The sequence below is a fragment of the Aegilops tauschii genome, chromosome 6 (assembly GCF_002575655.3).
Source record: "Aegilops tauschii subsp. strangulata cultivar AL8/78 chromosome 6, Aet v6.0, whole genome shotgun sequence".
Taxonomy (NCBI): Eukaryota; Viridiplantae; Streptophyta; class Magnoliopsida; order Poales; family Poaceae; genus Aegilops; species Aegilops tauschii.
Genome location: NC_053040.3, coordinates 327,355,288 through 327,377,662, shown reverse-complemented (window position 1 = coordinate 327,377,662; position 22,375 = coordinate 327,355,288). Strand labels below are relative to the sequence as shown.

The following is a 22,375-nucleotide window of genomic DNA, read 5'->3' as shown; positions in this document are numbered from 1 at the left end:
GGAATCACGACTTGCATGTCGATGAGAATGACAACCGGCAGGAGCCATAGGAGTTGTCTTTATTATTTTGTATGACCTGCGTGTCATTGAATAACGCCATGTAAATTACTTTACTTTGTTGCTAAACGCGTTAGCCATAGAAGTAGAAGTAATCGTTGGCGTGACGACTTCATGAAGACACAATGATGGAGATCATGGTGTCATGCCGGTGACGAAGATGATCATGGTGCCCCGAAGATGGAGATCAAAGGAGCATGATGATATTGGCCATATCATGTCACTGATTGATTGCATGTGATTTTTATCATGTTTTTGCATCTTATTTGCTTAGAACGACGGTAGTAAGTAAGATGATCCCTTATAATAATTTCAAGAAAGTGTTCACCCTAACTATGCACCGTTGCGAAGGTTCGTTGTTTCGAAGCACCACGTGATGATCGGGTGTGATAGATTCTAACGTTCGAATACAACGGGTGTTGACGAGCCTAGCATGTACAGACATGGCCTCGGAACACACGCAATACACTTAGGTTGACTTGACGAGCCTAGCATGTACAGACATGGCCTCGGAACACGGAGGACCGAAAGGTCGAGCATGAGTCGTATAGAAGATACGATCAACATGGAGATGTTCACCGATCTTGACTAGTCCGTCTCACGTGATGATCGGACACGGCCTAGTTAAACTCGGATCATGTTTCACTTAGATGACGAGAGGGATGTCTATCTGAGTGGGAGTTCATTATATAATTTGATTAGATGAACTTAATTATCATGAACTTAGTCTAAAATCTTTACACTATGTATTGTAGATCAAATGGCCAACGTTTGGTTTAGCTTTTATTGACGAATTCCGCTACCACGCAGCAGAATCTGAACCAAAGGGCCAACCCAGCAGAATTCGATTCGAGAAATCCGCTGCCAAAATCTGAACCAAAAGCGGAAGCACTCAGGACGTGCTTTTCAAAATCTGATTCCGCTGCGGGCCAAAATCTGAAAAAGCTGTATCAGCTAGTTTGCCAAATGACCTACATCTTTTTTACCTTAGATTTTCCACAGCTGGTTTTCCACAGCAGATTTTTCACAGCTGCTTTTAGAAATCCACAGCCGAAGCAAACAGGGCCTACTCTAGTCCAAGAGTACTACCAATCCATGACATCTGATGGCATGAATAGTGCATGTAGCTAGTCTAAATACAACCCCAAACTAGCTTAGTTAGTAATACATTTCTTCCATTTTCTCTGTTAACAGAAGATGCACTTTTGTCATTGTTGTAGCAATTAATCCATTCACCTAATGGACTTGTTCTAGTGAGATGAAATGGAGTTGGTCAAGTGTACACACTATTCCCATCATTTTTATTTATTTTCGAAGTGATTTGCTGGCTGTTTTGTTGATGCAAAAAGGGCTAGTCAGTAAGCAGCAGTAGTACAAAGCTAGCTACTACTACAGTAACTGAATGTTACTGTAGCAGCGCTGCACTACTAGCAGCAGGCAGCGAGCAACGAGCTGCTGGCGGCAGCGGCCGCAGGCAGAAGCAGCGCATCAGCGAGCGAGTGCGTCCGGTGTGCGCGGACGGCGGCAAGCGGCAGCAGGCGCAGGCGAGCTCGCGGCCAAGGGGCGCGCTGGGCGTCAGGGGCGTGTCGGCGCGGCCGGCGCGGGGCTGGGCCACAGCGGGCGCAGGCGTGGGCGGCGGCCAGAGCGAGGCCAGGGTGAGGCAGCACGGGACGGGGCCGGGTTGGCCGGCGTGCGACTGGGTAGCAGCGGCAAGGGGCGGCGCCGGCGCGGCGGAGCTCGGGTCTGCGGCCGCGAGCGCGGGGCCGTTCGGTTGCGGCGGCTGGGGGGCTTGCGGGGGCGTGGGTTGCAGCAAGAGGCAACGACCGCGACGTTTGGCAGCAGCAGTGGCGGCAACAGGCGTGAAGCAGGAGTCAACGGCGGCAGCGACGGCCAGAACCAGACGAACAGGGAGTCGAGCCTACAAGGCATGACAATGGGTGCTGGTGGGTGTGGCGGGTTCCTGGGAAGCCCAGGAGCTCGCTGTCGTGCCCAGCAACGACAGACGCGGGCTGCCGCGTGGCACACGACAAGGCAGATGACGGTGGGCTCCGACCATCGCGGGGATCGTGTCTAGAGGATGAGCGCGAGAGATAGAGGTGAGGGGAAAAGACAGAGGGCTCACGTCGGAGGTCGATGGCGCGTTGGGGGAGGCTCGGGGAGGCGTCGGAGCACGGATCCACGGCGGGGCAGCGGTGAAGACCGACGGCGAAGATGAAGGAGACGGCGATAATGGAGCGGCTCCCCAGCTCGATCCAGCGGTGTAGTCGAAGGAGCAGAAGGCGACGGAGCCCGTGAACCTGCCGGCTTGACACGGGGAGGCTGTTGGCAACGCGGGCGGCGAAGCAACGGCAACGACATGGGCGGCCATGGGTGGATCTGGAGGAGTGAAAAGCGATGAGGGAGAGGGGAGTGGGGTGGCAGAGGAGTGAGTGGTGCGAGGGGGAGGACCGAGGAGGCGGGGGATCCTTATCCCCTCCCCCTCGACGCCGGCGAGGTGGTCGGGCAGAGCCCGCCCTGTAGCGACTGAGACAGAGGAACAGGAAGGGAGGGGGGAGCGACCGAGAGGGCAAGGTGGGCCGGCTGGGTCGGTTTGCTGGGCTAGGCCCAGTGGGAGTTGAGGGGTTTCTTTTTCTTTTGCTTCTTTTCTTTTTCCATTTTCTTTTAGCTAGCAAATGTATTTTGTACAATGTGGGACTTGGCCAGATAAATACCTTGCATTTACTAGCACTGCCACAAAAAGTTTGGGAGGCTTTCAAGTTTCTTTGAAATTTTTCATAGATGGAAAGACATTTAAATGATTGTTTAAGCCACTGTTATATTCACAAAAGGGGATTTAAGCACTTTACAAAAGTATTGGGTCACCACCATAATTAGTTATGGAATATTTGCCACACTTTGGACGTTTTATTTTGCATGTTTGAGAAACTTGAATTTTGGACTTTATTTTGAATTTTAAATTTGAATTATGATTTGGATCAACCGAGGATTAGTAACAGTAATGTGATGACATGGCACCATTAGCGGGGGATTACTGTAGCTTAATTATCCGGGCGTTACAACTGCCTCCAGGGCATATTTCCAACAGTCTCCCTCTTGCACTCGAGTCAATAATCTAGTTTACATCATAATGAATTTAACACCCATAAAGTTCTGGTGTTGATCATGTTTTGCTGATGGAAGAGGTTTAGTCAACGGGTCTGCCACATTCAGATCCGTGTGAACTTTGCAAAGCTATATGTCTCCTTCCTTGATGTAATCACGGATGGAGTTGAAACGACATTTGATATGCTTGATCTTTTTGTGAAACCCGGGCTCCTTGGCAATGGCAATGGCGCCAGTGTTGTCACAATAGATAGTCATGGGATTTGATGCACTAGAAACCACTCCTAGATTGGACATGAACTCCTTCATCCAGACTCCTTCCTGCGCCGCTTCCGAAGCAGCTATATATTCCGCCTCACATGTAGATGTGTAACATCCCAAATTTTCAATTTGGTATGTTATACATAGATCATCATTGCATATCATGTTTTGTTGCATTTTGACAAATCCTCGATAAATCCTAAGCAACTCAAGGACCCTCGGAGAGAGTTGGGGATTTTCTCGAATTTTCATATTTGATTTTCATCAAATAATAAGACGAGGATTTTGGTTTTAATTATTTTCTCTCCGGAAAAATATTTCATTTTAAAAAAAAATAAACGAGAGGAGAAAACATGACTTCTCCAAAACAATTGAAATACTGGAGGAAAAATGTTAAAATCATTATTTGGAATTTATTTGGATTTTATTTGCAATTTTTATTGCATTAAAAATATTGCATGTTTTCAAAATATTTATTTTGACTTAACAAAATGTTCACCCTATTCTCGATTTTCTAACTAGACGGGAAACATTTATTTCATATTTTTCTGATTTTTATTTATTTTTCTACGAATTGTTTTCCGTGGAACTTTTATATATAAAAAAACGAGCGACGCCCGCTGGGCCGAAGCCCAGCCGAGCACCGGCCCACCCCGCGCCTCTCCTCTCCGCGCACGGGAGCCCAGCCGAGCGCCGGCCCACCCCGCGCCTCTCCTCTCCACGCACGGGAGCCCCGCCGCCGCCATGACCGAGTCCGGCCGCCGCACGCCTCCCCTCGCCGACCCCTCCCCCAAGCCACCTCGCCCCCCTCCTATATATACCCCCCCTCTCTTTCCTCTCACCGCCACCGCCGCCCTCATCGCCGCCGCCGCCGCCCGCATCGCGCCTCGCAGCCGCCGCCGTAGCCCGCGCCGCCGCCGGCGGAGCCGCCGCCCCTCGCCTCACCGCACCCCCCCCCCCCCCCCCGAGCCCCGCACCCCGCCGCCCGAAGCCCGGAGCCCGACGAGGTACTGCCCGCTGCCCCGTTGACTTTGCCGGTTTTCGTTTTAAAAAAAAACCCTTCGTTTAAAAAAAACCCTAGATCGGTTTTTTTTCGGTTTTATTATTTTGCGAGCGTTCACCGAACCGTTCGTTTTAACGAACGCGTTCGTCGGTTTTTCTCTGTTAACGAACGTCCGTTATTTAACCGTTCGTCCGTTTTTCTTTTTCGTCGGATTTTTCTCGTTATTTTCTCAGATTCGATTTCTGATCGAATCTTCGATTCTGTTTAACTTCTCGCTCGTTTATCGGAATCAGGCGATTCAAGCGCCTAGAGTTTCGTCTCGAAATTCTCTTTCCGTTTAACCTACTCAAGCAAGTTTTTGCAACAGTAAAATTTGACCTAGATCCAGATTAGCAAACGAAGTTTCTTTCTTTCGCCGTTTGACTTTCGTTGCTTCTTTCGAGTTGATTCTTTTTGCAAACCGGAGTTCTTAAGCTGAACTTTCTGGTTGGATCTTTCATTCGAGTTTTACCTGTGCAGTAGATGAGTACTGATTGTATGCTTGTTTGTTTGCGATAGAGTACCCGGAGTGTGCCGCTTGTTACTTCGACTCATTAGGTTTTGCGGATCATCAGCAAGGCAAGTAACACTTTGATCATACTTTCCATACCCAGTTTTATTGCATTAGATCTATTCCTCAAACATTGCATGATTAGGATCTGATTAAATTGTGGGAATTGGGAAGTAGTTGAGGTAGTACCTATTACCTGTTTTCTTATCAAACCCTTGGGAGTTACTTCTACGTTGCTTTTATTATTGCCATGCTATGCTCGTAGACGTGGATTTGGGTTTGAGTGATATTCACGACAGATGTGAGATGTTTATTAATGGTTCAACTTAAGGTGGCAACTAAAACTCACATCTGGGTGGATTGAGGCACCTGGAGAACCCAGTGTTGTCTGTATGTATAAGGTCCGCCACCCAGGCTCAAAGGGATCATAAGATTATTCATGCTAGAAACTTTCGTGTGCAGCCACAAGCTATTATGGGCTCTAGCATAGTTGAGTAGGTTACAAGATCTCTTGAAGAGGTGGACTAGCAGATGTAGGGGAAAGTAGGTGTACCGGTCCATCCAGAGTAAAGAGTGATTGTTTCGGAAAGACTGTGTCTCGGTCATCCGTTTCTCAAACATCATGTAGTGCGAGAACCAAGCGGAGGCGAACGAGTCTTGTGGGGAAAAGTGCGCAAACCTCTGCAGAGTGTACAAACTAATCATGGTTAGCCGTGTCCCCGGTTATGGACAACTTGAGTATCTAGTACTTGGATTATCATTTGAATCTCATCACCATGTTACTTATAATTAATTTTGTTGGGTTAATGATGACACTTAATTGGGATTGAGTTGGAGGTACCTTCTCAATGTTTCACAACCACCATGATAGTTAATTAAAATTTATTCCTTTGAAGTAGGATAAAATTGGCTTTTCGCAAAGCTGTAACCATAGAGCTTTCCACCAGCCATATATGCATATAGTATAGCATTATTATTGTTCATTGCTCTCTATGTGTTACTTTGCCAGCATATTCTATGTGCTGACCCGTTTTCGGGCTGCAACGTTTCATGTTGCAGACTTTTCAGACGACGAGTAAGGTGCCTTAGGTCGTGGTCTTATACTCAGTGATGCCGCTCGAGTGATGGACTCACTTATCTTCCAAGTCTTCCGCTGTTATCGTTATTAGATGGCCTTAAGCCATGTTTATCATACTTAATCTCTTCGGAGATATTCAATGTAATAAGTGTGTGATTGCTACTCTGTTATAAATCCTCCATTTGTACTGTGCGTGTCAGCATTACTGATCCAGGGATGACACTGGTGCACAGCAGCACAGGCCATTTGAGGTCTGGTCGCTACAAAGTTGGTATCAGAGCACACGCTGACTGTAGGACACGACCACTAAGCTTAAGCCCTAGAAAGCCTCTCTCTTCTCATTTCTGACCCCTCTCCACTTTCTACTCTTTTAGGAATGGCGAATGCAAGGAGCAAGTTCATGCAACCAGATGAAGACACGCCGTTTGGTCGACACTTGAAGGAAGTCACCAAGTACTTGAACATAGGAATACCAAGCATCACCGGAACCTACAACGCCACATTACCTGAAGAGGAGAGCTGGAAGATTCAAGTTCACATTCCAGGAAGGACGTTTGTGCCAATTACGGAACCCATGAGATTGGTTTTCGAAGCACCAACTTGGAGTTTAGGGAAGAGCATGGCCGCACACATCGCCATGGGACGCATTGGAGAAGTCTACCACCAGGAGCTTAAGGATACAATTTATCAGATTTGTGGACGTCGAGACGCGCAATGGGAGATGATCAAGACCAAGAAGGATGGATCAATTGCAGCTTTCATCCAGGAGCAGAACCAACATATTCGTCGCCAGGAGAACCAGATGTGCACGGACAAGGAAGAACTGAAGAAGGCATTAACGAAGATCAAGGAGATCCAAGAAGAACTCAAGGCTACACGCGAAGATTATTTGGAGGAAATCAACGCACTAGTGGGGAAGATTGACGACCTGGAGAAGAAGATTGGAGCATTCGTGGGAAATCCAGTGCCAAAAGCAGAAGTCGACGAATGCACTTGTCCGGATAACTACATCATCATCGACGACACCGACTCGGAACCAAGTGAAGACGACTGGGTTGATGAAGCTGGAGCAGACATCATGGAGTCTTCAACGGATCAGAATTTCTAGTAGACCACCATATCAGTAGTAGTTTTCCCCCATTTAATAGTATAGTTCAAGCACTTTGTAACGCTAGTTAGATCGATTGTTTTGCCTTGTTTGAATTGATTGAGTGATATTGATTGAATTTGTCTCATGAGCATATGGGTAGTGTTTTCTCTCTAGATCTCATTCTATTCTTAACTCTCATCTTTTCTAAACCTATCAGATGCCTCCGAGACGCGACACCGGATTTGTTTTCCCGCCAGAGATCACCCAGTTGATTCAGCAACAGAATGCCCTGATGCAAGTGTTAGTGCAGAACCAAGGCAACAACAACAACAACCCACCGCCACCACCACCTGTTGATCACTTAGCCCGTTTCTTAAGGCTAAACCCGCCGGTGTTTTCCAGTAGCACCGAGCCGATTGTAGCAGATGATTGGCTCCGCAAAGTTGGAAGGGAGTTGACCACTGCAGGATGCACAGATGCGGAAAGAGTGTGTTTTGCCGCACATCAGCTTGATGGACCCGCAGCATCATGGTGGGAGAATTATACAGCCATGCACCCTATTGACACTGTCACATGGGACCAGTTTCAGCAAGCTTTCCGTACAGCTCATGTTTCAGCAGGAGCTATGGCTATGAAGAAGCGTGAGTTCCGTAACCTACGCCAAGGAGGACGCACCGTAGGCCAGTATGTGGAGGAATTCAGTAAGTTAGCACGTTATGCACCAGATGACGTTGCTACAGACGCTGCCAAGCAAGAGAAATTCTTGGAAGGACTGAATGATGAACTGAGTATGCAGTTGATGGTAGCAACCTTCAACAACTACCAGGAGCTGGTAGATAGAGCTCTCATGATTGAAGGGAAGCAACAGCAGATTGAAAACCGTAAGAGGAAGTATGGACAAGGGAAGTACAATTCTGGAGCCCAGCAGAAGCCACGATTTACCCCGAAGCCGGGAGGACAGTTTCAGCATACCCATGGAGGAGGTAGTTCGCACAACCATAATGGCTCCAAGAATGGTAATGGGAATGGAGGAGGAAACGGACAGAACCGCACCAACCCATCTACCCCAACCAAGAGAGATCTAAGTCACATTACTTGTTTCAAGTGCCAGAAGACGGGACATTATGCTACTGATTGTCCCGAAGCCCAAAATGGAAATGGCAATGGAAGCTCTGGGAAGAAGCCGAACCCGTTCAACAAAGGACATGTGAACCACGTGAGCGTGGAGGAGGTTGAAGCTCAGCCTGATGCAGTAATAGGTAAGTTTTTGGTTAAGTCATTTACTGCAACCGTTCTTTTCGATACTGGTGCATCGCATTCATACATATCAAGGGGATTCGTAAACAAGTTTAAGATGTCCACCCAAGTTCTCAAAACCCCTATGTTAGTAACCTCACCAGGAGCAGAGTATATGGCCACCCAAGGATGTTTTCAGATACCATTGGCCATTGGTAGGCATGTTTTCCCCTCAGACCTCATTGTTTTGGAATCGCAAGGTTTGGATGTGATTCTGGGAATGGATTGGCTATCGTTGTATGGAGGAAACATCGATTGTGCCAGCAAGACGATTTTGCTTACCACCCCGGAAGGAAAAAGGATCAAGTATGTATCCCGGCATATGCCGAAGAGGACTCAAATAAATTCCTTATCAGGAGTTGTACAGGAGGAAGTACCAGTGGTGAAGGATTTTCCGGATGTATTTCCAGAAGAGTTGCCAGGCATGCCACCAGATAGAGACATTGAGTTTTGATTTGAACTTTTGCCAGGCACAGGGCCAATATCTAAGAGACCGTACAGGATGCCCGCAAAAGATTTGGAAGAAATTAAGAAGCAGATCAAGGAGTTACTGGATAAAGGCTATATTCGCCCAAGTTCGTCACCTTGGGGATCCCCAGTACTTCTAGTGGAGAAGAAAGATGGATCACTGAGGATGGTTGTTGATTTGTTTGACCGCTTACAAGGAGCTAAAGTATTTTCCAAGATCGATCTACGATCAGGATACCATCAGTTAAAGATTCGAGAGCAGGATATACCCAAGATGGCATTTACCACCAGATATGGATTGTATGAGTATACCATTATGTCATTTGGTCTGACTAACGCACCTGCCTATTTCATGAACCTGATGAACAAAGTGTTTATGGAGTTTTTGGATAAGTTCGTCGTGGTGTTCATTGATGATATTTTAATCTTTTCCAAGGATGACGAAGAGCATGAGGAGCATTTACGATTGGTACTTGAGAAGCTCAGAGAACATCAATTATATGCCAAGTTCAGCAAATGTGAGTTTTGGTTGAAGGAAGTTGGATTCCTTGGACATGTTATTTCTGGAGAAGGAATAGCAGTAGACCCTGCCAAGGTTGACACAGTGACAAGTTGGGAATCACCCACGACAGTTGGAGAAATCCGGAGTTTTCTTGGACTTGCAGGATACTACCGGAGATTCATTGAGAATTTCTCAAAGATTGCTAAGCCCATGACTGAGCTATTGAAGAAGGACACCAAATTCAATTGGACTGAGGAATGTGAAGCTAGTTTCCAAGAGCTGAAGAAACGATTGGTTACCTCACCAGTGTTGATTCTGCCAGATCAACACAAGGATTATGAAGTTTATTGCGACGCTTCTCGTCGAGGACTTGGAGCAGTGCTTATGCAGGAAGGAAGAGTTGTGTCGTATACTTCACGACAACTTAAACCCCATGAGAAGAATTATGCTACGCATGATTTGGAATTAGCAGCCGTGGTGCATGCATTGAAGACGTGGAGACATTTTCTCATCGGAAACCATTGTGAGGTGTACACGGATCACAAGAGTTTGAAGTACATTTTCACGCAGAAGGAGTTAAATCTCAGACAGAGGAGATGGTTGGAGCTCATTAAAGATTATGATATGAGATTGCATTATCACCTTGGAAAGGCTAACGTAGTAGCAGACGCGTTGAGCCGCAAGAGTCATATCAACACCCTCGTGACAGGAGAGTTACCTCAGGAGTTAGCCGAGGACCTTCGCGAGCTATGTTTGGAGATAGTCCCTAGAGGCTATTTAGCGACATTGGAGATTCAGTCTACCTTGATGGAAAGGATCAGAGAAGCTCAGAAGACAGACAAGGAGATTGAAGAGATAAAGGAGAAGATGAGCAAAGGAAAAGCCAAGGGATTTCGTGAGGATGAGCACGATACCTTATGGTTCGAGGACCGCGTATATGTGCCAAATGATCCGGAGATCAGGAAGTTGATTTTGCAAGAAGCCCATGATTCACCGTACTCGATTCACCCAGGGAATACCAAGATGTATTTGGATTTGAAGAATACTTTCTGGTGGACCGGAATGAAGAAGGATATTGCGGAGTATGTAGCAATTTGTGATGTATGTCAGAGAGTGAAGGCAGAGCATCAGAAGCCAGCAGGATTGCTGCAACCATTGCCGATACCCGAATGGAAGTGGGATAAAATAGGCATGGATTTTATCACAGGATTACCCAGGACCCGTTCAGGCTATGACTCGATATGGGTTGTAGTCGACCGTTTGACGAAAGTGGCTCATTTCATTCCAGTGAAGGCCACTTACACCAGTGCTAAGTTGGCAAAGATATACATGACCAGGATCGTATGTTTGCATGGAGTTCCGAGGACCATTGTATCAGACAGAGGAACCCAATTTACCTCGAAGTTTTGGAAGCAGTTACATGAAACATTGGGAACCAGGCTGGAATTTAGTACAGCTTTCCACCCACAGACAGATGGACAGACCGAAAGAGTCAACCAGATTTTGGAGGACATGTTGAGAGCATGTGCACTAGATTATGGATCCAGTTGGGACGACAATTTGACATATGCGGAGTTTTCGTATAACAACAGTTATCAAACCAGTTTGAAGGTGGCCCCTTTCGAAGCCTTGTACGGAAGGAGGTGTAGAACACCGTTGTTATGGGACGAAGTTGGAGACCGTCAGTTGTTTGGACCAGATTTGATTAAGGAGTCTGAACAGAAAGTAAGGTTGATTCGCGATAGGCTCAAGGTAGCCCAGTCCAGGCAGAAGAGTTATGCTGATTCTAAACGAAAGGAGACCGTTCACGAAGTCGGAGACAGAGTGTATCTTCGAGTATCACCCCTTCGAGGAGTGAAGCGCTTTGGAGTTAAAGGAAAGTTAGCGCCCCGTTTTATCGGACCATACAGAGTGTTGGAACGTATGGGAGAAGTTGCCTACAAGTTGGAATTGCCCGAAGGATTGTCTGGAGTACATGATGTATTTCACGTTTCGCAGTTGAAGAAGTGCCACGCAGAGATGGCTGAGATACCACTAAGAGATACTGTGCCACTGGAAGCGATACAGTTGAAAAGTGATTTGACTTATGAGGAGAAGCCAGTTAAGATTCTCGAGTATGCCAGCCGAGTTACCCGCAGCAAGGTTATCAAGTTTTGCAAAGTTCAGTGGAGTCACCACACAGAAGATGAAGCCACCTGGGAGCGAGAGGAAGATCTACGGAAAGACCACTCCCACCTGTTTTCTAGCCAACCCGAATCTCGAGGGCGAGATTCATCTTAAGGGGGGTAGGTTTGTAACATCCCAAATTTTCAATTTGGTATGTTATACATAGATCATCATTGCATATCATGTTTTGTTGCATTTTGACAAATCCTCGATAAATCCTAAGCAACTCAAGGACCCTCGGAGGGAGTTGGGGATTTTCTCGAATTTTCATATTTGATTTTCATCAAATAATAAGACGAGGATTTTGGTTTTAATTATTTTCTCTCCGGAAAAATATTTCATTTAAAAAAAATAAACGAGAGGAGAAAACATGACTTCTCCAAAACAATTGAAATACTGGAGGAAAAATGTTAAAATCATTATTTGGAATTTATTTGGATTTTATTTGCAATTTTTATTGCATTAAAAATATTGCATGTTTCCAAAATATTTATTTTGATTTAAAAAAATGTTCACCCTATTCTAGATTTTCTAACTAGACGGGGAAAATTTATTTCATATTTTTCAGATTTTTACTTATTTTTCTACGAATTGTTTTCCGCGGAACTTTTATTAAAAAAAACGAGCGACGCCCGCTGGGCCGAAGCCCAGCCGAGCACCGGCCCACCCCGCGCCTCTCCTCTCAGCGCACGGGAGCCCAGCCGAGCGCCGGCCCACCCCGCGCCTCTCCTCTCCACGCACGGGAGCCCCGCCGCCGCCATGACCGAGTCCGGCCGCCGCACGCCTCCCCTCGCCGACCCCTCCCCCAAGCCACCTCGCCCCCCCTCCTATATATACCCCCCTCTCTTTCCTCTCACCGCCACCGCCGCCCTCATCGCCGCCGCCGCCGCCCGCATCGCGCCTCGCAGCCGCCGCCGTAGCCCGCGCCGCCGCCGGCGGAGCCGCCGCCCCTCGCCTCGCCGCACCCCCCACCCCCCCCCCCCAGCCCCGCACCCCGCCACCCGAAGCCCGGAGCCCGACGAGGTACTGCCCGCTGCCCCGTTGACTTTGCCGGTTTTCGTTTTTAAAAAAAAAACCTTCGTTTAAAAAAAAACCTAGATCGGTTTTTTTTCGGTTTTATTATTTTGCGAGCGTTCACCGAACCGTTCGTTTTAACGAACGCGTTCGTCGGTTTTTCTCTGTTAACGAACGTCCGTTATTTAACCGTTCGTCCATTTTTCTTTTTCGTCGGATTTTTCTCGTTATTTTCTCAGATTCGATTTCTGATCGAATCTTCGATTCTGTTTAACTTCTCGCTCGTTTATCGGAATCAGGCGATTCAAGCGCCTAGAGTTTCGTCTCGAAATTCTCTTTCCGTTTAAGCTACTCAAGCAAGTTTTTGCAACATTAAAATTTGACCTAGATCCAGATTAGCAAACGAAGTTTCTTTCTTTCACCGTTTGACTTTCGTTGCTTCTTTCGAGTTGATTCTTTTTGCAAACCGGAGTTCTTAAGCTGAACTTTCTGGTTGGATCTTTCATTCGAGTTTTACCTGTGCAGTAGATGAGTACTGATTGTATGCTTGTTTGTTTGCGATAGAGTACCCGGAGTGTGCCGCTTGTTACTTCGACTCGTTAGGTTTTGCGGATCATCAGCAAGGCAAGTAACACTTTGATCATACTTTCCATACCCAGTTTTATTGCATTAGATCTATTCCTCAAACATTGCATGATTAGGATCTGATTAAATTGTGGGAATTGGGAAGTAGTTGAGGTAGTACCTATTACCTGTTTTCTTATCAAACCCTTGGGAGTTACTTCTACGTTGCTTTTATTATTGCCATGCTATGCTCGTAGACGTGGATTTGGGTTTGAGTGATATTCACGACAGATGTGAGATGTTTATTAATGGTTCAACTTAAGGTGGCAACTAAAACTCACATCTGGGTGGACTGAGGCACCTGGAGAACCTAGTGTTGTCTGTATGTATAAGGTCCGCCACCCAGGCTCAAAGGGATCATAAGATTATTCATGCTAGAAACTTTCGTGTGCAGCCACAAGCTATTATGGGCTCTAGCATAGTTGAGTAGGTTACAAGATCTCTTGAAGAGGTGGACTAGCAGATGTAGGGGAAAGTAGGTGTACTGGTCCATCCAGAGTAAAGAGTGATTGTTTCGGAAAGACTGTGTCTCGGTCATCCGTTTCTCAAACATCATGTAGTGCGAGAACCAAGCGGAGGCGAACGAGTCTTGTGGGGAAAAGTGCGCAAACCTCTGCAGAGTGTACAAACTAATCATGGTTAGCCGTGTCCCCGGTTATGGACAACTTGAGTATCTAGTACTTGGATTATCATTTGAATCTCATCACCATGTTACTTATAATTAATTTTGTTGGGTTAATGATGACACTTAATTGGGATTGAGTTGGAGGTACCTTCTCAATGTTTCACAACCACCATGATAGTTAATTAAAATTTATTCCTTTGAAGTAGGATAAAATTGGCTTTTCGCAAAGCTGTAACCATAGAGCTTTCCACCAGCCATATATGCATATAGTATAGCATTATTATTGTTCATTGCTCTCTATGTGTTACTTTGCCAGCATATTCTATGTGCTGACCCGTTTTCGGGCTGCAACGTTTCATGTTGCAGACTTTTCAGACGACGAGTAAGGTGCCTTAGGTCGTGGTCTTATACTCAGTGATGCCGCTCGAGTGATGGACTCACTTATCTTCCAAGTCTTCCGCTGTTATCGTTATTAGATGGCCTTAAGCCATGTTTATCATACTTAATCTCTTCGGAGATATTCGATGTAATAAGTGTGTGATTGCTACTCTGTTATAAATCCTCCATTTGTACTGTGCGTGTCAGCATTACTGATCCAGGGATGACACTGGTGCACAGCAGCACAGGCCATTTGAGGTCTGGTCGCTACAAGATGCTGCTACCACGTTCTGCTTGGAGCTACTCCAACTAACTGCTCCACCATTCAAAACAAATATGTATCTGGTTTGAGACTTCGATTCATCTGGATCAGCGTCAAAGCTAGCATTGACATAACCCTTTATGACGAGCTCTTTATCACCTCCATAAACAAGAAACATTTCCGTACTCCTCTTTGGGTACTTAAGGATATTTTTGACCGTTGTCCAGTGTTCCACTCCTGGATCACTCTGGTACCTCCCAGCCAAACTTATAGCAAGGCACACAACATGGCATACATGATAGAGCCTATGGTTGAGGCACAGGGGATGACTTTCATCATTTTTCTTTCTTCTACCATTGTCGGGGTTTGAGTCTTACTCAACTTCACACCCTGCAACACAGGCAAGAACTCCATCTTTGACTGGTCCATTTTGAACTTCATGGAAACCTTGTCAAGGTATGTACTGTGTGAAAGTCCAATCAGGCGTTTTGATCTATTTCTATAGATCTTGATGCGCAATATGTAAGCAGCCTCACCGAGGTCTTTCATACAAAAACTCTTGTTTAAATAACCCTTTATGCTTTCCAGAAATTCTATATTGTATTTCCAATCAATAATATGTCATCCACATACAGTATTATCGAAATTCTATATAGCTCCCACTCACTTTCTTTTAAATACAACCTTCTCCATAAGCTTGGATAAATCCGAAAGCTTTGATCACCTCATCAAAGCGAATATTCCAACTCCGAGATGCTTGCACCAGTCCATAAATGGATCGTTGGAGCTTGCATACCTTATTAGCATCCTTAGGATCGACAAAACCTTCTGGTTGCATCATATACGACTCTTCCTTAAGGAAACCATTAAGGAACGCTGTTTTGACATTCATCTGCCAAATTTCATAATCGAAAAATGCAACAATTGCTAACGTAATCCTAATAGACTTCAACATCGCTACAGGTGAGAAAGTCTCATCGTAGTCAACCCCTTGAACTTGTCGAAAGACCCTTTGCGACAAGTCGAGCTTTAGAGACGTTGACATTACTATCAATGCCCATCTTCTTCTTAAAGATCCATTTGTTCTCAATGGCCTTTCGGTTATCAGGTTAGTCTACCAAAGTCCATACTTGGTTTTCGTACATGGAACATGGATCCTATCCGGATTTCATGGCCTCAAGCCATTTGTCGGATTCCGAGCTCATCATTGCTTCTTCATAGTTCGTAGGTTCACCGTTGTCCAACAACATGACTTCCAGGACAGGATTGCCATACCATTCAGGGGCGGTACATGTCCTGGTCGACCTACGAAGTTCAGTAGCAGCTTGATTCGAAGTTTCATGATCAACATCATTAGCTTCCTCTCTGGCTGGTGTAGGCATCATGAGAACTTCTTTCTGTGATGCGCTACTCTCCAATCCCTCGGGGAAGACTGTCTCGAGGGTCCCATATGCGAAGAGATTTGATCGACATCATTAGAGAGGGATATTCCCAGCAATGCCATCAACTTTGTTTAGGCTATTGTCTCCTTAAGGTTGAACAATCACCGGAATGATAGATTTATTTGACCATCATACAACACAACCGTGATAACCGCATTAGAGGATCCCAACGATGGCAAAGAGCGAAGGGAAATATGCATGAAGAAGTTGATAACCTAAACTAGGATGCGTCGGCCATCCACTATAGCGTGTCTCATCCCCAGACATATCCAGTGTTGATGCGCAGAAGCAGCTGCCAGAACTAAGAGCTCAGGCCGACTCGGCCGAGATCATGCTCCTATAGGTATTTTGTGTGATAAAATCTAGTCAATGCCCATCACTATTTTTAGAGGATCTTCCAAATCCATTTGAGAAAGCAGTGTTTATAACTTTATATTCAAAATACCTATAAGCCTTGGTATTTTTTTCTCATTAAGTGCTAGAGATTATTATCTTTGCCTAATAACAGTATTGATTCATGCAACAAATGCAAAGATGTTTCTATTGGAAAATATTTCCTTCCTATTAAGATAATACAAATGAGAAATCTAAACATGAACTTCAAACAACATATTATCACCGACATCTAGATGAGCATGGGAAAATAATGAAAAATATGCTTAAAAATTGTCTACCTCATGGACTAGATGGTTGGCTAAATTTGCACACTATTTTATGTTCGATTAAATCGTATATCCGGAAACATGTTAGAGTGAGTTGCAAGTGGACATTTATGACAATGACACAAGTTCAAGTAAAGAAGCTTTTGAACAACTTGTGTCCAATGACATACTGAAGGAGGTCCAACTATAAAAAACATAAACTCTATCGAGTTTAAATGCCAAGATTGATATGCTTCATTTAGCTCTCATACTGTTTTTATTGGTCAACTTGTTGAAGAAAATAAAGATGAACTTAATGCCGTCAACGCTTTAAGACAAGGCGTAAGATTGCTCGACGCACTGCAACATTGTGCCTGCATGGCTCCTGCGGAGAAGCCCCTCGCCCAACCCCTCCCGGCTCTGTGCCCTGCCACTCCAGCGACCAATTACTGTCTGGTGGCGAGTGGATGGAAGCGTCGTCGACATCACTATAAGACGGACGCGCGAGGGGTAGGGCGCTCTTGGTTACTAGGATCAGATTGTTTTCACTCCATCTGACCTCCCAAAAAAGCAGTGGCCAAGATGAATTTACCATATCTGAGTAGGCCGTAGGAAGTGTGAGCTGCTGCCATCGCCGGATCTCTCTCGCAAAGGAAACAAGGGGGATACGTCAAGGACACCAGGTTTGTCCCCCGGATGCAATGCGGCAGTTTGCAACAGGATTGAGCAGTCAACGTTTGGTGGTAGAATAGAAGATCTGTCCGTCCGTTTCCTATCCAACGGTTCCTATACAATCGACGGAAACTGAAAACGTTTTCAGCTATCTCCTCAAGAATAGGCGGCCCCTTACAATTTAGATCTCTTGTTCCACCGTAAAATCCGGCTCCATGGGCTTCTTGAGCGCCTTGCCGTCGCAGCTGTGCCGGCGGCACCTCACGCTCCCTCCCGCCCGCCCGTCGCCTGCCTGGGGCATCCTATGCTCCATGGACGCGCGGCGTCGCTTGTGCCGGCGCCATGCGGCCTGGATGAAGCACGCCGCCCACGTCCGCCACTGGTGCGAGTAGAACCGGAACCTGTGCCGGATCCGCGCGCTGTGGAGGCGCCGGAACTGCGACGCCACGAACCGGAGGTCCTCCGCGACGAGCGCGAACGCCTCGACCTCGGAGACGGCCCGCACGGTGCGCGTGGACCGCGGCAGGTACTCGGAAGGGCGCGGGTCCAGCGCCCACGTCAGGAGCTCCTCCCCGCAGAACTCCCCTGCCCCGATGCGGCACGAGTTGAAGAAACCGGACCGCCCCCCCTGCGTCGTGTACGAGTCGAGGTACCCTCGGATGATGAAGAGCATCGAGTCCACGGGGTCCAGCTCGCGCACCAGCCGCGTGCCACGGGTGTAGAGCGCCGGCCGCAGCCGCTCGCAGATGGCCTCCAGCGTCCGCTCGTCCATCTCGTCGAACAGAGGCACTCGCCGGACGAGGTCCAGGCAGAGGTGGCGCTTGATGTCGCGCCGGATGTCCATGGGGAGGTCCTTGAGCAAGGCCTCCTCGTCCACGCCGCGGGTGGCCACCCATTTGTACTGCTGGTACCTCCTCACGCACTGCTTCAGCGGCTGGGGTATCTGCCGGTGGTGCATCCACCGCTCCATGTCCGTCCGCTTCGTCCGCCACTCCTCCAGTCGGATCATGGTCGCTTGGAGATACGACTGCAAAGACAAAAATACTAGAAATGTCAGTTCTTCCACAACTTCTTGTTTATTGTTTGCTGCAAGATTGATGAGAGTCTGAAGGAAGGAAATCTTACTTGCATGTTGCCAATGAGCAGAGCAAACAACACCAGCCCAAGGACGCCAATGACGATTGCAAAGCTTATCTCTCCAATGTACAAGCTCGTCGCCAGATTCTGTCCTAGGCAACTGAAACATGTTTTTATACTAGTTAGAAACAAACATGGCCAATATGTAACTGATTTTTCCTCTCAACAAATAAATCTGTAATAACTGATATACAGAGTAACAAGCATGCATGCATGGGCTAATTTCAAACCTGAGGTTCTTGAGTCCCCACCAGAAGCAGTAGAAGTACTTCTGCGTGAAGGCCGACGTCGTGAGCTTATAGTTGAACGCCTCTGCGTAAATCCCGAACTGGTAGAAACTATTGTCCGGAGTGCACAATCTTGTTATGTTGCTCAGCTCGTACCAGATGGTCCTGTTGCTGCTTACGGTGTTGCAATCGAAGAACTCGGTCCGACACATGGGGCCCTCCAGATTGCACGCCTCTCTCCAGCACGCCTCCTGCCTCTGCACCGAGAAGAGGTACCACAATGCTCCCAGAACGTGGCTTGCCAGCATGTAGAGTATGAGGTTATACGCCGCGCTGGCCCATGCGTTCTCCGTCATGGCTCCGGTCGCCATGACGATCTGCCTCGTGAGCGGGAAGATCTGGAAGAGCCGCGGGAGGTACTGGAAGATGATGCTGAACCGAAGGATGTCCTTCCGGTTTGCCGTGGCGGATTCCTTCAGCATAGGCACGACGACCCAGATCACGAACTGTGGGTACCGAGGAGAAACACGCACTTCAGAAGATTTCTACAGAGCATTTCAGTTCTTGACATTCACGGAAAGAGCACTGAATATAAAATGTCCAAGTTACCTGTGGTAGAGGCAGCGCGGTGATGAGATCAAACCAGAAGGTCCGTGACAGGTACCTCATGGCGATCTTGTAGGGCTGAATCACAAGCTCTCCTCTCCCAAACACCCGGGAAGACGGCGCGATGAACGCCGTCCGGAAGCGGAGGCAGATGTGGGCCGCGTAGAACACGTCCAGCAGCGACCGTATGACGGAGAGCATGAGCGCCAGCGAGTGCTTGAACTCGATGCACATGTTCTGCTGGGTTCCGGTGAGGTAGAGGAAGAGCGGGTCGACGAAGAGCGAGAGCAGGCACGCCGTGAGGAAGATCTTGTTCCACAGGTGGATCACCCGGCCGCGGGGGTCGAAGAAGAGGTGGCCGCCGGAGTGCATCAGCGACTCCAGCTCCTCCGAGAAGGCGCGCGACAGCACCCTGTCCCTGATGCTTCTGCACGGCCTCTCCGGGCAGACCCGGGAGCCCAGCCTGCATTTCCTTGGATCGTGAGGCAGCTTGCTGTGGTTCTTGCTCGCTGTTGATGGGCTCTCCAAGGAGATTGCTTTCAACTGCTGCACCTCGAGATCGTTCTGAAACCTGGAATGGTAATGCAGCAGAGAAAATATGTAAGAAAATATATCATCAGCAATCTGGAAACATAGTACAGTTCACTGCAGGGTGATATTAGTGACACCTAACGCGAAAATCCTTGAGAACTGAAATGTCAAGCCAACAATTTTACCCTGATAAGCAAGGTGATATTGGTCGAGCGGAGGCTCACCTGACGTTTCGTGAACCACAGCATGCCATGCCCGCTCTTTTAACAGCTCCTGGTCAAAATTATCACGTATAGAGGCATGGGTAGATATCTTATAAGCAAGAGTATTGGCATCTTGTGCAAACAGGCACACCACCATTACTGTCTTCTTCAGCCAAAGGGAAAGTGACGGCAACACTGTGCTGAGCCACGAGAATCAATCGAAAGGCCATCTGCAACTAATTTTACAGGGATCTCGTGATTCTTCTGTGCATAAAGGCAGATCGACCAGAGGAAATTTTTGTTGACATTTTTTCATTTGGACAGGCAAACACCGAGAACATGTGATCAGGCTATCAACCTGCATGTGACGCTCCTTTATTGTTTACTTTGTCTCTGATGTTTAAGCTCAAAACCTAGAGTTCATGAATCCCTGCCTCCCTGGCCATTCATTCAGCTTTAATGATTGTGTCCGAAAGGAAAAAATTCGTGAAGTTCGAGTTGTCGCAGATGGACCGTTCGTACAATTTCATACCGCGTATAGAGTTTTCAATGACTTCTCATGACAGATATGAAGGTGGACATTTTACCACTACCAGGACAGAATATAGTCTGATGATCATTTCTTTGATGAATTGCAACTGGCCCTAATGATGCTTCTCAATGATATTGGATCGTCATCATGGGATGTTGAAGTTTATGGACACAACAAAATGACAAGATTTTCCGGAATGCTGCCCAGAGCACCAGTAACTAGAGTTTCAACATGAAATAACTACTCAAGATCACTATCATGCGCATTAAACCACAGAAAGCAGAACACCTCAAGAACTGGTGCAGTGTTCATCTATGAACCTGAAAGACTGATTATCCTTCTATTTCCTATGTGGCCTAGAAAAGGAATTGGTTGATGTAATATTTGTTGATACTCTCTGTATATTCTGTACATATAGTAATAGATAATAACCATAGAACAATTGTTCTATGGTCTCGGGGTCAAAAAAATATTATCATTTCTTTCGACATAATAATAATAAGTTATCTTGAGACGAATAATTAGCGAATGATTTCCCACATTTTGATTTTGCGTAGCGTGACTTGAATCATGTGACGCACAGATCATGGTTACTTTGCACTAGCAAGTTGCATGTCGATAGAAATGTAGCATTGTGTGACTTAGTCCTGGAATCGATAGCTTTGCAAGGCCTATTTATTTTTCATTGCAAACACGTTCGTGTCTGGCAGCAGTGTTTTGCAGACGACGATACTAAAGAAAAGTAATTTGTCAGCGATCTCCACTGATGTGTAGGACCTACACATTAGTAGCGCCTTTCTTTTTTGCATAAATTAGTAGTGCTTGTTTGTCAGAAAAAATAGTGTTTTTCTAACTATTTCAGCAAACACATCTATAAGTTTAGTACAAAATTATGGAAGCAATTTGAGTAAGCTGATTGAATGCAAAACAATGATAAACTATTTTAGCAAAAATATTGAGTGCAAAACTATGACAAGTCATTTCAGCAAACAAATTCAGTGTGAAACTATGGCAAGCTGTTTCACCAAACAACAATTAACCAGGTTGAATGCACAATTATGGTAAGCCATATCAACAAAAAAGATTAAGTGCAAAACCATGGTTATTTATTTTCTTTAATTAGATTGAGTACAAAACTATGGCAAGTAGTTATTTCAACATACAAATGAAATTAATAGCGGAAACTAATTAGACATCCAACTCTATTCGGACTCGCACGATGTCTCAAACTCTCAATATAAATGCATATGTGCCATGGGAGAGAACTGACAGCCGCACTCTCCAGAAGAATGGTACCAAGGATGTCAGGGTGGCGCGACTTGAGGGGCGACATCATAGGGTAGCGTATTGTTTGATCGAGTTGATTACCGCGCATCCAGAGATGAACAACGACAACGTGTTTGCGCGAAGGCGTGCAAGAAGCATTTTGGCGTGCAGTTAAGGTGTTTGACGCGCTGTGGGAAGGGAGTTTCCGCATGCTATGTTGACTCACGAGTCGATCCTGCATTTAGGTCATTTGGCAAAGGTTTCGTATCGTATACATGGGTTTCGATGACTTTGAGTGGAGTAGTACCATTAAGTTTAGTATGTGTTGATCTAGTGGATTTATGAAAGTAACGCCTATCCAGTTCGATCTCAAACCATGTTTATCATACCATGATAGCTAGTGTGAATTGCTCAATTTCATAGGCTCATGTTTATTATTATGTCTCATCGTGTTTATGGGAGATGCTGCTACTAAACATATGAACCTGGTCCAATTTCCTCCATAAGCCAAAACATCTTTTATATGTTCTTTATTTTTAGTTATTATTTATTCCAAAAATACAAATATGTTTTATCGATTAGTCTCTACCTGTTACTTGTTGCAACTAGCAAGGCTAATGCAATTGACAACTATACTAGGCT

The 22,375-nt window shown here is 46.2% G+C and overlaps 1 protein-coding gene across 2 annotated transcripts; it reads right to left on the bottom strand.

The window, feature by feature from the left end:
* Positions 1-17,295: 17,295 nt before the first annotated feature.
* Positions 17,296-20,032, bottom strand: LOC109764462 (protein CNGC15c). 2 transcript variants are annotated; one of them, XM_020323274.4, is made up of 5 exons: positions 19,957-20,032; positions 19,205-19,772; positions 18,599-19,101; positions 18,357-18,468; positions 17,296-18,258 (listed from the first exon to the last, which is right to left on the bottom strand). In XM_020323274.4, exons 1-5 carry the CDS (start codon positions 19,983-19,985, stop codon positions 17,413-17,415), a joined length of 2,058 nt encoding a protein of 685 aa, XP_020178863.1. In that variant the 5' UTR covers positions 19,986-20,032; the 3' UTR covers positions 17,296-17,412. The 2 variants fall into 2 exon arrangements, with proteins under 2 accessions (XP_020178863.1, XP_073357625.1); XM_073501524.1 differs by having other exon boundaries at positions 19,918-20,011.
* Positions 20,033-22,375: the final 2,343 nt, after the last annotated feature.

Bases quoted from the DNA above. Each gene is read 5' to 3' on its own strand.
- LOC109764462 (XM_020323274.4), bottom strand. From the start codon at position 19,985: ATGGCATGCTGTGGTTCACGAAACGTCAG. The intron at 19,773-19,956 runs GTGAGCCTCCGC...TTACCATTCCAG, and splicing joins TGTGGTTCACGAAACGTCAG to GTTTCAGAACGATCTCGAGG. The intron at 19,102-19,204 runs GTAACTTGGACA...CGGTACCCACAG, and splicing joins CCGCGCTGCCTCTACCACAG to TTCGTGATCTGGGTCGTCGT.